This window comes from Sinocyclocheilus grahami, unplaced genomic scaffold (genome assembly GCF_001515645.1).
Source record: "Sinocyclocheilus grahami isolate Dianchi unplaced genomic scaffold, SAMN03320097.WGS_v1.1 scaffold55.1, whole genome shotgun sequence".
Lineage (NCBI taxonomy): Eukaryota > Metazoa > Chordata > Actinopteri > Cypriniformes > Cyprinidae > Sinocyclocheilus > Sinocyclocheilus grahami.
The window spans coordinates 1,971,653-1,986,357 of NW_015505234.1; the positions used below are offsets into that span (position 1 = coordinate 1,971,653).

At 38.5% G+C, this 14,705-nt stretch overlaps 1 protein-coding gene across 1 annotated transcript in view; it reads right to left on the bottom strand.

The window, feature by feature from the left end:
• Nucleotides 1-234: 234 nt before the first annotated feature.
• LOC107583766 (mothers against decapentaplegic homolog 6-like) overlaps nucleotides 235-14,705 on the bottom strand; it is a 28,759-nt gene continuing 14,288 nt past the window's right edge. The window contains exon 4 of the mRNA XM_016270077.1: nucleotides 235-1,135. Within this exon, the coding sequence (XP_016125563.1) occupies nucleotides 594-1,135 (542 nt within the window). The 3' untranslated portion in view covers nucleotides 235-593. The remainder of the gene's footprint in view (nucleotides 1,136-14,705) is intronic.

Here is a 14,705-nt window from a genome sequence, read left to right on the forward strand (position 1 = left end):
TTCTTTAGATGTTTTCACATCAAGAAAAAAAAAGTTTTAAATCAAAATGGTATCACTATGAAAACCCCCTTTTGGAACCTTATTTTTCCAATTCACATGATCTAATTCACATTATCTTCTTTTTCATGTAAATTGTATCATTTAGAATAAATTTTTTTATGAGTGAAAAAAAATGTAAGTGAGAGACAGAAAGCACAGCAATATTATGCGAATACTTTATTATCAACGTGTGAATGGTGTTAGCTTTTCATCTGGATATTAATAGTATATGAAAACTATACACCAAAACCAGGCTCTTCCTGTTTTTGCTGTATAATTTTTCAAATTGGTATTGAAAGATTCTTTATCTTTATAGATATTTATATATATAATATATAAGCCAAAGTGCATTTCCCGTTTTTTTCCTCTTGTCCGTGTACACATTGCACCATACATAAATAATTACATTGTAAAAATGACTCCAGTATTTACAAGTATAATATATATTTCTTATAATATATAAAACTTTATATTAAATCTAAGTAGATGATATTTGGGATAGTCTGTGGAGTCCAAAAGTCTCTCAACACAATTGAGTCCATGACACACATGTGTTATCTGTGGTTGTTGAGGAGGATCTCGAGCCAGCATGGGCAGGAAGTGATGAACTGGCGGGAGTAACAAGGTCCCCAGCCTTTCGCGAAGCTGATGCGCACACTGTTCGGGTCATACGGTCCGTCTAGCAGCTCGGACTCCGCCCCATGCCTGAGCATGGACGAGCGTTCATAGTCGAACACTTTGATGGAGTAGCCGGGCATCACCTTGCGCACCACCAAACTACGGCTCCCCGGTACGTCCAGGGTAGGTGAGTTGACGAAGATGGGGTGCTGGCTGCGGTTGTAGGCCCAGACTCCATCTGGCTCGTTGCTGAGGAGCAAGCCATAGCCGATCTTGCCGCGCGTCCGCTGCACGGTGCTGCTGCGCTGGTCCAGGCTCAGCTGGCCGAGGCAGAAGCCTGTGCCTTGAGGTAGGTCATAGAAAATGCTGACAGCGGGCTGGTACACCGGGTAGAGGCGGCCCACCCGCGTCCGATGCTCCCAGTACGCTACGTTACACCAATGACTCTGCTTGGGGGCGTCAGGTGACAGACTGGCATCTGAAACAAGAAAAGAGAATCGGTCAGTCATTAGATTTTCCCATTATATTACAATGCAAACAAACTGAAAACATTTGCTGGGCAGAAAGATGTCTGGAGAAGGAATATTATGTGGAGTTGAATCATGTGCTGCCTCAAGAGGGCACTACTTCAAAACTTAATTAATTAGTTATTTACTTGTATATTGAATGCAAAAGAAAACCTGAAGATGGGAAATTGTAAAACCTTACCCCAAAATAAAACAAAAAATATTATATGATATTAAAAAATACTTTAGTTGAAGCTTACACGCTCATAGAAATGCATACCTGCAATGCACACATACAGAACAACCTAACACTCTCTAAATCACCTCATTTAATTCCCTTTCATGGCTTGGGAGTCTGTCTGTGGACTTCATTTAGTGCCAAACCCTAAGTGAGTTACAACTCCCTCAATACGTGTCTATCTCAGCCACACACATTCTTAAATGTTTCCAAGCACAATTTCCAAATGCATTGTGTGCATTTCTGCCCGCTCTTTCTTGATCCGGGGAGAAAGTATTTGTGGAAGGGGTACATGGAAAAGCTACGAGCTCATATCCGGCGACAACTCCCTCCCCCATCTCTATTCTCCTCCACATTCCTGTGGGTGGGTGATGGTGGTGATTGCTTGGGTGGAGAGGGAGCGTCCCCTCCCTGCCAGCTCCCGCTTTGGGCCTGGGGACAGCTTTCAGCTCCCTGACAATTTAGCGCAAGCTTGTGACCCCCTGACCCCTCAGGCTTCACGCTTTCAGCTCAGATTAACTTGCACATTGAGTGATGCCATTATTTTGCTCCTGAGAGGCTATTGGCAGGGAGATTTTAAGGGCCAGGTCTACAGTCCCTGTTCATTCACTTGATGTGGCCAAACTCTCAGGGTCGAACAAATGCAAAAAATGAAACTTCTGACATAATTTACTCACTCTCATGTTATTCTAAACCTGTATGCTGTACGTATTTTGGGTGAAACACAAACACAGGAGAGTTTAAGAATCTTTATTAAGCTCTTCTTCATTTAACAACAGTTTGCAGTGACCAAGGCTGTCATGCTCCAAACAGGACTTGTGCACTATATTTCCTGTCTTCTGAAGCCATACAATATTAGCGATGTACCAACATTTTGGCAAACATAAAAATCTGATTTTTCAGTTTTGGCTGAAATAGTTTTGAAGGGCCGTAATCATTCATCATTAGTAATCACTTCTGCAATAATGCATTTTGACTGTCAGAATCTACTTTGTGCACACAATGTGGATAAGCCACAATGGGTAAACATGACTGTAACAAAAAATGATCCTAGAGCAGCAAGTAAAATTAGTTTGGCTAAAATATTGAGATGTGGTGCATTGCAAAAAATGTTTTACTACAACTGGTTTATCACCAGTGAATATGACACTCTGAACAGAATAACGAGAATTAACCAATTAGCCTAATTTAACTACTGAAACATTATTTATTAGTTACAGTTTTTGGTTTAATTAAAAGTTTATTTTCAGTTTTGTTGTTATTTCAGTGCATCACTAGACAAAATGTAAAACATTATTCACTAGCTGGTAGAACATCAATAACATCACTCATCAATTACATGATGTAATTGGTTCTTGTTTGTCTGGTGACCAAGTGCTATAGTGCCACTCGAACAAACCCGGAAATTCATTATACGAGAACTGTTGCCCATTTAAGCACAACTGTTTGGATATGTGGAATCAGGACCGACTTTAAACACACTTCTCTTTACTGAAATGGCCCCTTGTGCTGGGCCCCAGCATGTTAACATTACAGAATTCCTTACATCCTCTTTGAGCTTGCAAGGTGGTTTTTCTGCCCGAATGGTCTAATGAAACCATTGCACTGACTGTTTTCATTCAAAAACACTTCATAGACAATGTAGTGAATAAATCATAATAATAGTGCAGATCTTGCCTTGCAGATTTTTCTCCATAAAGCATCAATGTTAAGCCAGTAGCTCTATGTTAGGTCAACGGAAAGGATACAGGAAGATCCTGCTAAATGAGGGCTGAATTTAAACTTATACCTAAATCAATGAGATGCAAAAAATAAAACAATGTGGCAGGAAGTTTCACAAGGCTGTTTAACATAGAAGTGCTGTGATATGATTAATGCCCCCTGTTTTAATGTGAGCGAGAGGAAGAGAGACACAGAAAGGGGGTGGTTGAGTCTGCGCTGGCTGTTCTGTGGGTTTAAACGGAGGTGCAAAGATTAAAGGTTAATAATCTATTTAATGTTTAGGTTGGGAGCGAACAGTGCTCAGCCCAGAGACCGGCCCTTTTCCTGAGGGTGTTGTGCATGTGTGTTCATGTGTTTTAAGTATATTAGAGCTGAAGAGAATATCAGCCAATGTTTGTGTTTGAGAGAGGAGTGTGTGTTTTGGCTGTTCTCGCCTGAGCGGTGCCATGTGAGTGTGTGTCAGTGGGAAAGGAGACAGGGAAGGAAGAGAACAAATCGGGCAAACTCATTAGACTCTTAGAACTCAAAACCAGCCAGTGCCATCTCTTTGTTTTTCAGATTTACTCTTCTGTTGCACTCCCTGCTGAAAAATCCAGTTTGAGATTGGAACACGGTAGACCTTGTAGACCGTCCTGGACCAGCAACAAATCACCTACCAGTGTTCAAACCAGTGTTCAAGCTGTTTTTTTGGAATATGGTAGCTTGTCCACCAGCTAGAGACCACACTGCAAAAAATCTATACATTTATCAATAGTTTTTCTTTATTAGCCTCATTTTACAGTAAAATGTCTTGAAAAAAACATTGTGAAAACTTATAAAACAAGACATTAAGACTTATTTTTTTGTTTGTTTTGTTTTAATTATTTATTATTTATTTTAAACTAAAACTAAACTTATTTCTAAGTTTTTTATTTGTTTTTAACCCTACTGGGAAATTATAGCTTACATTTACCTATATTATATACAGTATCTTGCATTTCTTTTGCATGTATTATATAAATTACAACATATAAATATGTATACATTTTTACTGAAGAAAACATATAAAACATCTAAACCTAATTACAACACTTCAAATGTTCTGTTTTGCAGAGACTATATATTGCATTGAGTTTTTTTTTTACCCCAATGGCAAATACATATGTATTTTAACAATGCATAAGTATATATAATTAAATGTATGTATATAAAGTAGATATTTAAGTAGGCTTAGACATTTTATTATTTATTATTGTATACATTTTCTTCAATAAAATATAATATACAAAATGATGCGCAATGTAACCAACTGAAAAAAGTACCGATGCAGTGCAGCTTAAACCAACTATAAACCATCTTCCAAAACAGCTACCATTATATGCTGAATGTTACTTGCTAAATATTCATATTACACAATGTCTGTCGTCTCTGCATCATCCTGTGCTTCAACGGACCATTTATCTGCACACTTCAACTCAAGAAACAAATTCGGCCCTTGACAGAACGTTAAATGATTGCACCCCGTGGCAATGTGTTTGTGTATGCGTTCATGTGTTCAGGTAGGGGCTGGAAAACGCACATCAGCAAGCACACAACAAGCAGGATACAGAGTTCCTGTCTCCCCTTTCCCTGGAGGCCTCACTCATGAGTCAGTGAAGAGCCTCTGACAAGCCGCCAAAGCTGGAAATACAGTCTTACTCAGACCAGGAAAGACAGACAGACGGACGGCACCGCGGCTCTAATCGCAGTCAATGATGGTACTTTAGTATAATAAACCTCATTTAGGCTATCAACTGTAGAGAGTAGGTGTTAGTTCAAAGGCGGTGGACATCTAAACTCATGTACCTTAATGACTCAGCAACAGTTTAGTTAACAACACTTAAGTGCTGTGGGCCCATCACTTTGAGTACAGATAATAACGGCAGACTAAGTGCTAACAGTGTTTTCCTCACTAAAGTGAGAACGCCTCAGAATTCTTCAGTTTTTCTCTCTCTTTCGACGCACATGGACACACTTCATGAGAGGTGGAAGACAAAAGCTGGGAGCAATTAAGACTCTCTGCGTTCATTAACCCCAGCACCTTTCAACAGCTCAATTTACCCATTAGAAAGGTAGAGTATGTTATTATTGTTATTATATCCTCAAAACTGTCTCCGCCAGTGTCAATCTCCTCGGAGACACACGCTGTCAGTGGCTCCGAGGGGATGGCAATGTCTGACCCCTTCCCGAGCTCAGCCGGAACGACTGAAAAACACAAACACACTGTTGTGTGCTCATTGTGCTGTAACACATGAAAACTACAGGGTTAAAAACAATCAGCAAATACTTAGGGACAGTTTAAGAGTAACATTCTGCACACAGCCCACAGGTGCAAAATTGGTCAAAAACCCACCAGTTGCTTGAGGAAAAGATTATATTAGAGTAGTAAATCGCTTAAAGGAAAGCAAACATGGCCAGCTGAGAACAAAGCAAGAGCTTAAGGAGGCCAAGAGACTAAAGGTTACTTTGTCAGAAGGCTAACGTCTTTTATTTAGTCCCCATTTTGTTTTCAGACAAATACCAGCCCTTTTTACAAAGCTTGAAATGAACAAAACACGCACACACGCTCAGCTAGACAGCCACAAAGGTATTTCCTTTGAAATTCAGAGCTTGGACATAATACTCTGGTGTACGTGCTACTCGATCAGTAAGGTAAACATGCAATTCACAGTCTGTTCCCAGGCCAGACGGTCTCATTCACATCAAAGAAAAAGGCGGAATTGTGATATATACAGTGTGCGGCCATCATTGGGCAGGACTGTTTTCCGTTATTTACACTAGCAATGAAGAAACGTGGAGTAATGCGAAAAATACAGAGTGGGATGTGCCCCAAACAAGTCAAGACGAGGAATAATGTGTTATTAAGGGGTGTTGTTAGGCACAATTGTTTGGTTGTTTACGGTTGCCAAGCAAAGGTGCAAGGATTCAACTGATGTGCAGTCACAGTCATGTGTATATTAACTATTTTACAATGCTTTAAATGTGGCGAAATATAGTTTGATATAGTTCCTATTTTTAAATCCTGTACCTCACAGTGTTCAAAGCTAGTTTTGGATTGACGCCAGACATTTTAAAATATATTTACAAAAATGAGATGAAGAACATTTTAATTTGCAAAGTTATGGGCCTATTTTGTTTCAAGTTTGGGGTCAATTTATTAAGGATATTTTTTTTAAATATTGCAGAAATGAATACTTTTCAGAAACTTTTATTCCACAAGGATGCATTTAATTGATCATAAGTGACAGTAAAGATATTTATATTGTTAAAAAATATCTATAAAAAAAGCAGAAAAATAGTAAGCAGCCCAACTGTTTTAAACATTGATAATAATCAGAAAGGTTTCTTGAGATTAGAATGATTTCTGAAGGTTCATGTGACACTGAAGACTGGAGGAATGGCTGCTGAAAATTCAGCTTTGCCATCAAGGGAATAAATGACATTTCAAAATATATTAACATAGAAAATAGTTATTTTATATTGCAATATTACTTCACAATATTACTGTTTTTTTACAGATTTTTTTTATCAAATAAATGCAGCCTTGGTGAGAATAAGATACTTCTTTTCAAAAACATAAAAAGTACACTAAAATTATAAGTATATTAAATCTTGTTAAATCTTGTCTTTAAGGGTCAAGCGATTAGTCAACAGAAGAGACAGACGGCTGCACGTGAGTGTCCTGCGTAATACTTTGTTATAGATCTGCTGTTGGAATTATTACTTGCTGCTAAGAAGGAATATTTCGTTTTCTGCCCATTTCTGCGTTATATTTTTGTTTGCGTTTGTATTTTTGATTGCACTTTCTGGTAATTATAATAACTGCCCTCGGCTAAGAAGGAGCGCGTGTAATTTAATTGCTCCCTTCCTGCGTTGAAGTGCGAACTGTAGTTTCGAACATTTTTACCAACACTCACACACATTATCAATACATCTCTCCTCACAGGCACCTTCCCCACTGCATTCAAGCAGGCTCGGATAACCCCACTGCTCAAAAAACCTACATTATTAAATGTGCACCTGTTTAAACTATATTACAGGTGCTTAGTGAACAAGAAATAAAGCGTGTTAAACTGTTTCGTTTATTTACCCCATTGTGTTTAGGCAGTGCATTATAAGCCAAGACAACTGGAATGGTATAAAATTAATTATGCATGAAAAAATGTGGACCACACTGTACATTATATTGTATTTCAAACAACGTCTTGAGTTACATTTTTGCAGATTCACAGGAGCGAGATTTCATGTATGGTGGAGCGACTAAAAGAAAAAGACTAAAAAAGAGATTTGGAGGATCTGCTCACACACACACACTCACACTCACACTCACACACACACACACACACACACACACACACACCCCACCCTCCACACCACAACAACAACAACAACAAAAAATAATTTCGGTAATTAACTCTGAGTACACAAAAGGGGGTTGATTTCAGTGGCGATGCTATGTGATTAACCACTAATGCTTTTAAAAGCACCATGCAGGGAGGAGAAAAGGCAAGAAAAGAACCGCCTCGGGGTAAACACACGTCCATAGAGCTCTGGGCAGATCCAGAGCAAGAGAAAGATCGAGAGGAAAAACAGCAGCTTGTCATCTGTTCCCACCAAACTATAGGCCCACATCCCTGTCTTTTTCATCCCCTCTAATCCAGGGAATTCTGAAAAGATGAACTCATTCCTCTACAGCACTCCTGCCAGACCCTTTAACCAGAGAGCGAAAGAGACGAGAGAGAGAGAGAGAGAGAGAGAGAGAGAGAGAGAGAAAGAGAGAGAGAGAGAGAGAGAGGGAGAGAGAGAAAGAGAGAGAGAGACTGTTGCTTTGGAAATAATGGGATCCTAACAGTCATGGCAGCAAAGCTTTCTTGAATTTAACTTAACTGAGAATGAGTGATAGAGAGAGAGAGAGAGAGAGAGAGAGAGAGAGAGAGAGAGAGAGAGAGAGGGAGAGGGAGTCTGAGTCTCTTATCCTGTGCCAAGGATTAGATTCCCTCCAGCTATTAGACTGTACCACTGCGCTGACAGGCGGAGGGGGAGAAAGACAGAGAGTGTTTATGTGAGCAGGAGAAACAGAACGAGAGAGCACAGTGAAGTTTTATGGTGGACAGAATTCATCTTTTGACGCCACTCTTGACAGCCCTGGGCATTCTTCTTCTCACAGGGGTCAAAGAGGGAAGCTGGAAGAGAGAGAGATGGAGAGGGAGTCTGAGTCTCTTATCCTGTGCCAAGGATTAGATTCCCTCCAGCTATTAGACTGTACCACTGTGCTGACAGGCGGAGGGGGAGAAAGACAGAAGGTGTTTATGTGAGCAGGAGAAACAGAACGAGAGAGCACAGTGAAGTTTTATGGTGGACAGAATTCATCTTTTGACGCCACTCTTGACAGCCCTGGGCATTCTTCTTCTCACAGGGGTCAAAGAGGGAAGCTGGAATTACGGTTGAAAAAGTGAAACATAAACAATACCGCCATACTTCCCTCCCTCCGGCCTCTCTTTGGTACAGCTCAGATTTTTTAGACAACTATCACTACAGGGCGACTTACAACACACTAACGGGCCACATTTAGGCTGGCGTCTGTACTATCTCTGCCATCAAAGACTGCTTTATCAGCCAGACGCACTAGCTGGGGCAGCACTCTCACATAGATGGGTTTCTTTCTCTTTGACCCGCTCTCATTTTCTTCCCTTCATTTAATTAATTTTAGAGTTTTTACAGTTTTCTCAGGCTCCTTATTTCCATTGCTGGGCTATTAAGGCAGCAAAAGTGAAAGCAATGCAGTCATGCTGAGAGAATAACGCTCTATTCCATTTCTGTAAGAGGGAACTATTGGATTAAAGACACCAGGAAAACATGACAGTTTTCTGGCTGCTTTAAAATCATCTATATGCTAGTGTTAATTTCACTTTGAGCAGATATGCATATTTAAAATACACTCTTCTTTCTTTCAAGAAAACAGAAATGCTTACTGCACTATATCAGTTTTAGCCCAATTTAATGCTTTTTAGAATAAGAAGCCAAGAAGCAAATCATTGTTCATGCCTGAGACATAACTAAAGCCGACTGGCTAACATAAAAATATGAATATGGCTAATATATATATATATATATATATATATATATATATATATATATATATATATATATATGTAATATGCATGTATGTATAGGCCTATGTATGTATGTTTGTACACACACACACAATTATATATTTTCATCTGTAATATGTTGCAACGCTCAACTCCAAAAAAAACCACTGCAAATAAACAACTGTGACACAACAGGACTAGACATAAATGAAATGCTGAACATAAATTAAACATAATTTTTCATGATTAGTTCATTGCAGCAACCACAATTATATTCATTATTCAAAAACTTGTGCACCTCCATATTTAACCCAAAAAGGGGTAATGCAATCTTTTATAAAAATTGCAGATAAACAGAATTCACAGCCTAAATTTACAGAGTGCATGCAGATTGCACTGCAAATGGCAAGCGTGTATTTTAATCCCTTCACTATGGCTCTATAGTGTTAATGATGACTTGGTCAAATGTGCGTAAGATTCACACCTCAGACCCATATAAAGCACAGCTTAGCTAGTCAGATTCACTGACGGCTGCTGCTGCCCTGCCTCTTAGGATTCCTTAACACTTACTAGTGTTGACATTTCAACACATGGGCCATCTGAGCCCAGAGCAACAAATGAACGAGTATGCGGTCTCCCCAGGTCAGATCGCTGGGCCTCTGCCGTGATTTCCACAGCTGAGTCAAACGGTGCGAAGACCCACAGATCTGTGTACTGATCTCCACAGGTGAGACTTAGCCAGAAGGACTGGGGGATCCAAACTGAATTCCTTTACCATGAGAACAGACGGGCCAGTGTGAAGGACATACTCCCAGAAATACAGACCATCTACTGCTTGCTCGCAACATCACACTGTTGCTCATTCTATATGGGAATGTTGGATAGAATATTGGTTTGTGTTTGAGTGTGAATGTTTAGCACTTTCAAGGTGCAAATAGCAGATTAAAGGTGATTCTGCACAGTATTTAAGAAGTCATGAAAATATCCATTACTTATGCCATAAAGATCTGATGAACTATGAAACCCTTTCACTAAGTACTTATCTGTCATTTAGTCAACACTTTTATCCAAAGCAAATTACAGTACACTTATTACAGGGACATTCCAAAATCTTGGAGTTAAAATCATAGAAATGTAATTACTAAGTTACATCACTCTGTAAAAATCAACTCTTTCAAACAATACAAACTACTCTGCCTATATTTTCACTGGATCAACCACAATAAATAAATAACTAAATATTTATTATATTTGTATGTGTGTTTATGTAAAATTATATATTTTTATAATTAATAACTGAATAAAAAACTAATTACAACTATTTAAAATTACTTTAACTTTTTTTTTTTTGCAACAGTAGCTCAAAATGATACCACTCTAATGTAATTCCATGAGAGTTAAAACCAATCCCAATTTTGCTGAAAAACACCGGCATACAATTATTTATGATTTGATCACAAGTCAGTCTCACAATTTTGACATGTATTTGGAGACATATTTAAAACAGCAGAATTCACAACAATGTTCAATAGAGACAACAAAATGAGTATGTTGCAAGACACATGCATGATCAATGAACATAGGGCAAATGACAGTCCCATTTTCGCAAAACTCTTTTCCTCTGCTTCCAGTGCCATCCTTATTGTTATTCAAGGAATAGAGATACAAAAACAGGGACATCTATTATTCAAACGATTATGATCTGTTAAGTGTAACTTATCAGAAATCCAGACTTTGATCGCCGTAAATATTGCTGTCATAAAAGATATTAGACTTACATTAATGGGAAATGGGCTCTGGTAGCTGTATGTTCCACAGCAGGTACAGTTTCAGAGCAGGGAGCCAGGCCAGCGGTTGAGACAGTTCTTGATCTCAGGTTAATTTAAGGCGAAAGCTGTGTATTTGGATACAGCTCATCTGCAAGGTGATGGACACATACTCAGCTCAGATGATGGCATGCTATTGATCGGCCCAATGGATCATAAACACTCAAGTGAATGCATCCTGACAGCCATGTCTTCGCCTTCTGTTTCAGTCACAAAAGCTTGAAGTCATGCAAGTGCTGGGTAGCTACACAGCTGCTTTCTAAAACAAAGCAAATTGTTTATGTTCTTGTGTAAAAATGCACAAGCAAGCACTTCTAATACTTTGTGAGTTATCAAATCTGTCAACATAGATGAAAGGACAGTTTAATGCTCTAGGGCTTGGCGATATATACAGCAATATTAAATTAACAGGTTTTAATTTAAGTTACCTAAAGATATTAAGAGTTTTACAGATATTAAATGAGTACTGGTGTTTATCACTATGTGCTGTTGCACAAGTGCATATAAATAAAATTTAAATTATTTAATTACAGTCATTCCTGCCTTACTTTTTATTTGAAAAACTATTTTTATTAGAATTCACATTATATATTTTGATTTGACTTCATAACAGTCGCTGTTAAAAACATAAAAACAAAAATATTGATTAATGTATCAAATATCATTTAAATGAAAATTATTCACATATAATTATCTAACTAAAACAAATGTACCCAGATTTAAAAGGCTTACTTTAGAACAGCTTGTTAGGTAGGAAAGAGACAAAGCAAGAGAGACAAAGACACAGAAAGACTGAAATAGCCAAGAACCATTGACATAACCTTGAGGCACACCAGTACCATATACTTTAATAGACACTCCCCCCAGACATATTTAACTCAAAATACCACTAAAATCCATGAAATACCCCACAATAAGCAGAAGTGAATAGGCTTGTTTGCTGTGGGTTTTCCAAGTCCTCAATAAGGGCCACTGAGGTATGGCATGAAGTCCCCATTGAGGGCTGTAATTGCATTTAGAAAGAGAGACCAAACTCTGGACACAGAGCAAATGCGTCCAGTTAGTGCAGATCAACTTAGTGTTCCTCTTGCTCTCCGGTGCTTACAAATCCCGTTTTGTGTCTCTGAGGGAGTCTTTTGTTCCACGCTTAGATTGACCAACAGGGCAAACTAAAACAGGTACAGTGTGCTTCGTCATACCACTAATCACATCAGAGAATGTGCTGTGGCTAACTGAGTGAAAGAGTGAGTGATTGCAGTTTGATCGCCAGGCCTGTCTCTCTTGCTATATCTCTATCTCTCTTTCCTTATCTGTTTTGCAGTCATTAGCGTGAGGATCAAGGACTCTTAAATGTTAAGAAAAACAGACAGCTTCTTCTTTAGTCACTAGAATAAGTTGACTATTTTGCAATACCTGGGTACTACTTGGTAAGTGTAAGAGTCAAAAATTAATTAGATGTCACATCTGCCAATGGCAACTGAATTGAGAAAACATTTTTGCAATGTATGTTTTTTTTTTAAAAAAGACACATTATATATATATATATATATATATATATATATATAGAGAGAGAGAGAGAGAGAGAGAGAGAGTAAAAATAAATAATTGTAACATTAAATATATACTATATTAAATGAAAGATTTATATATATATATATAAGAAAAAAATTCTAGATCAGAGGCGTTTAACTTCTGTGAGAGTATAATTTTGTGAGCTCAGCTCCCTCTGACTGGCATGCATATCCTGCCCAGTTATTCTGAATAATATTTCCATAATTTTGAGCAGCAAGCACAAGAGGGAAAAAAACAACTCTCCTTACAGTGTTCTGGAAAAATCAGAAAATTTGCCAGTGCCAATATGAGTTAGCCTGACAAGTGTGCACTGCCTTCAACCCCTTTGATTGTGGCACCCGTTTCTAAAAAAAAAGAGAACATCATCACTGCTTGGCCAAACTTGTGGAAAGAAAGAAAGAAAAAAATGAAGAAACAAAACTGAGAAATGACACATTAAATAGTAAAAAAAAATGCTTTGTGACAAATGTATCCAGTGCGAGAATAACATTATGTCAGAAAATTACTCACACCTAGAAGATGTACACAAAACTGAAAGGAATAATTCCTGATAATTCATCAGGAATAAATCACAAAGAAAGAATGATCGTGAGTAAATTTGAGTGAACTAAACATTTAAAGAATAGTGCTCCATTATGCCCCACACATTTTGTCCATTCTCCATGCACACTCTGTGTCTCTCTCTTAATGAAGGTTAACGTGAGGATGTCGGACTCCATGGGCCCCTGCAGTTAATCCACACAGTGCATTCTGCAGGCCAGAGGAATGCATTAGCTCTCCCAGTTTTAAAAATACTGACTGCCATAGGTCCCTACACAACTGTCAATGTTCCTCTGGGGAGGAAGGGGGAAAACATTCTTCACTTTATTTTAGCTAGGCAATCAAACCACAGGCCTAAATCACCGCTTGTCCATCCCAGTGCCAGGCGCAGGAATTTATTATTACCGGGGAACCTAAACTGGTTGGAAAATAAAAACGGCTTTTGCATCTACTGCCACCTTTTTTGCTGGCTACACTCTGGGCACAGGCCAGTTAAGACCAAAAGCAAAAGCTTTTACGGTGGCGGTTTGAGTATTGTTCCCCCTTCCGCAGCCTTGAGAGAAGGCTTGCTAAAACACTAAACTAACAGTTGGACATTCCATACATTTTTAATGGCATGGCTGCCTCTTTATTTGTTTCCCTAACCCCGTGGCCTGGACTGAATGAATGGCTCTATTGGAGGAGGCAGGCAGGCGCAGCGGTATGCAGGGTGGAGGGAGAAGAGAGATGGGCTGCCCCAGCCTTCCCAGAGCACATTGCAGGACTCAATAACTCACTCATTACTGGTGGGGGTGGGCTCAGTGAGGAAATGATTACCTGTACAAATGGTCTGCATTTTTACACAAACTCAGAGAGAGAGAGAGAGAGTAAAAATAAATAATTGTAACATTAAATATATACTATATTAAATGAAAGATTTATATATATATATATAAGAAAAAAATTCTAGATCAGAGGCGTTTAACTTCTGTGAGAGTATAATTTTGTGAGCTCAGCTCCCTCTGACTGGCATGCATATCCTGCCCAGTTATTCTGAATAATATTTCCATAATTTTGAGCAGCAAGCACAAGAGGGAAAAAAACAACTCTCCTTACAGTGTTCTGGAAAAATCAGAAAATTTGCCAGTGCCAATATGAGTTAGCCTGACAAGTGTGCACTGCCTTCAACCCCTTTGATTGTGGCACCCGTTTCTAAAAAAAAAGAGAACATCATCACTGCTTGGCCAAACTTGTGGAAAGAAAGAAAGAAAAAAATGAAGAAACAAAACTGAGAAATGACACATTAAATAGTAAAAAAAAATGCTTTGTGACAAATGTATCCAGTGCGAGAATAACATTATGTCAGAAAATTACTCACACCTAGAAGATGTACACAAAACTGAAAGGAATAATTCCTGATAATTCATCAGGAATAAATCACAAAGAAAGAATGATCGTGAGTAAATTTGAGTGAACTAAACATTTAAAGAATAGTGCTCCATTATGCCCCACACATTTTGTCCATTCTCCATGCACACTCTGTGTCTCTCTCTTA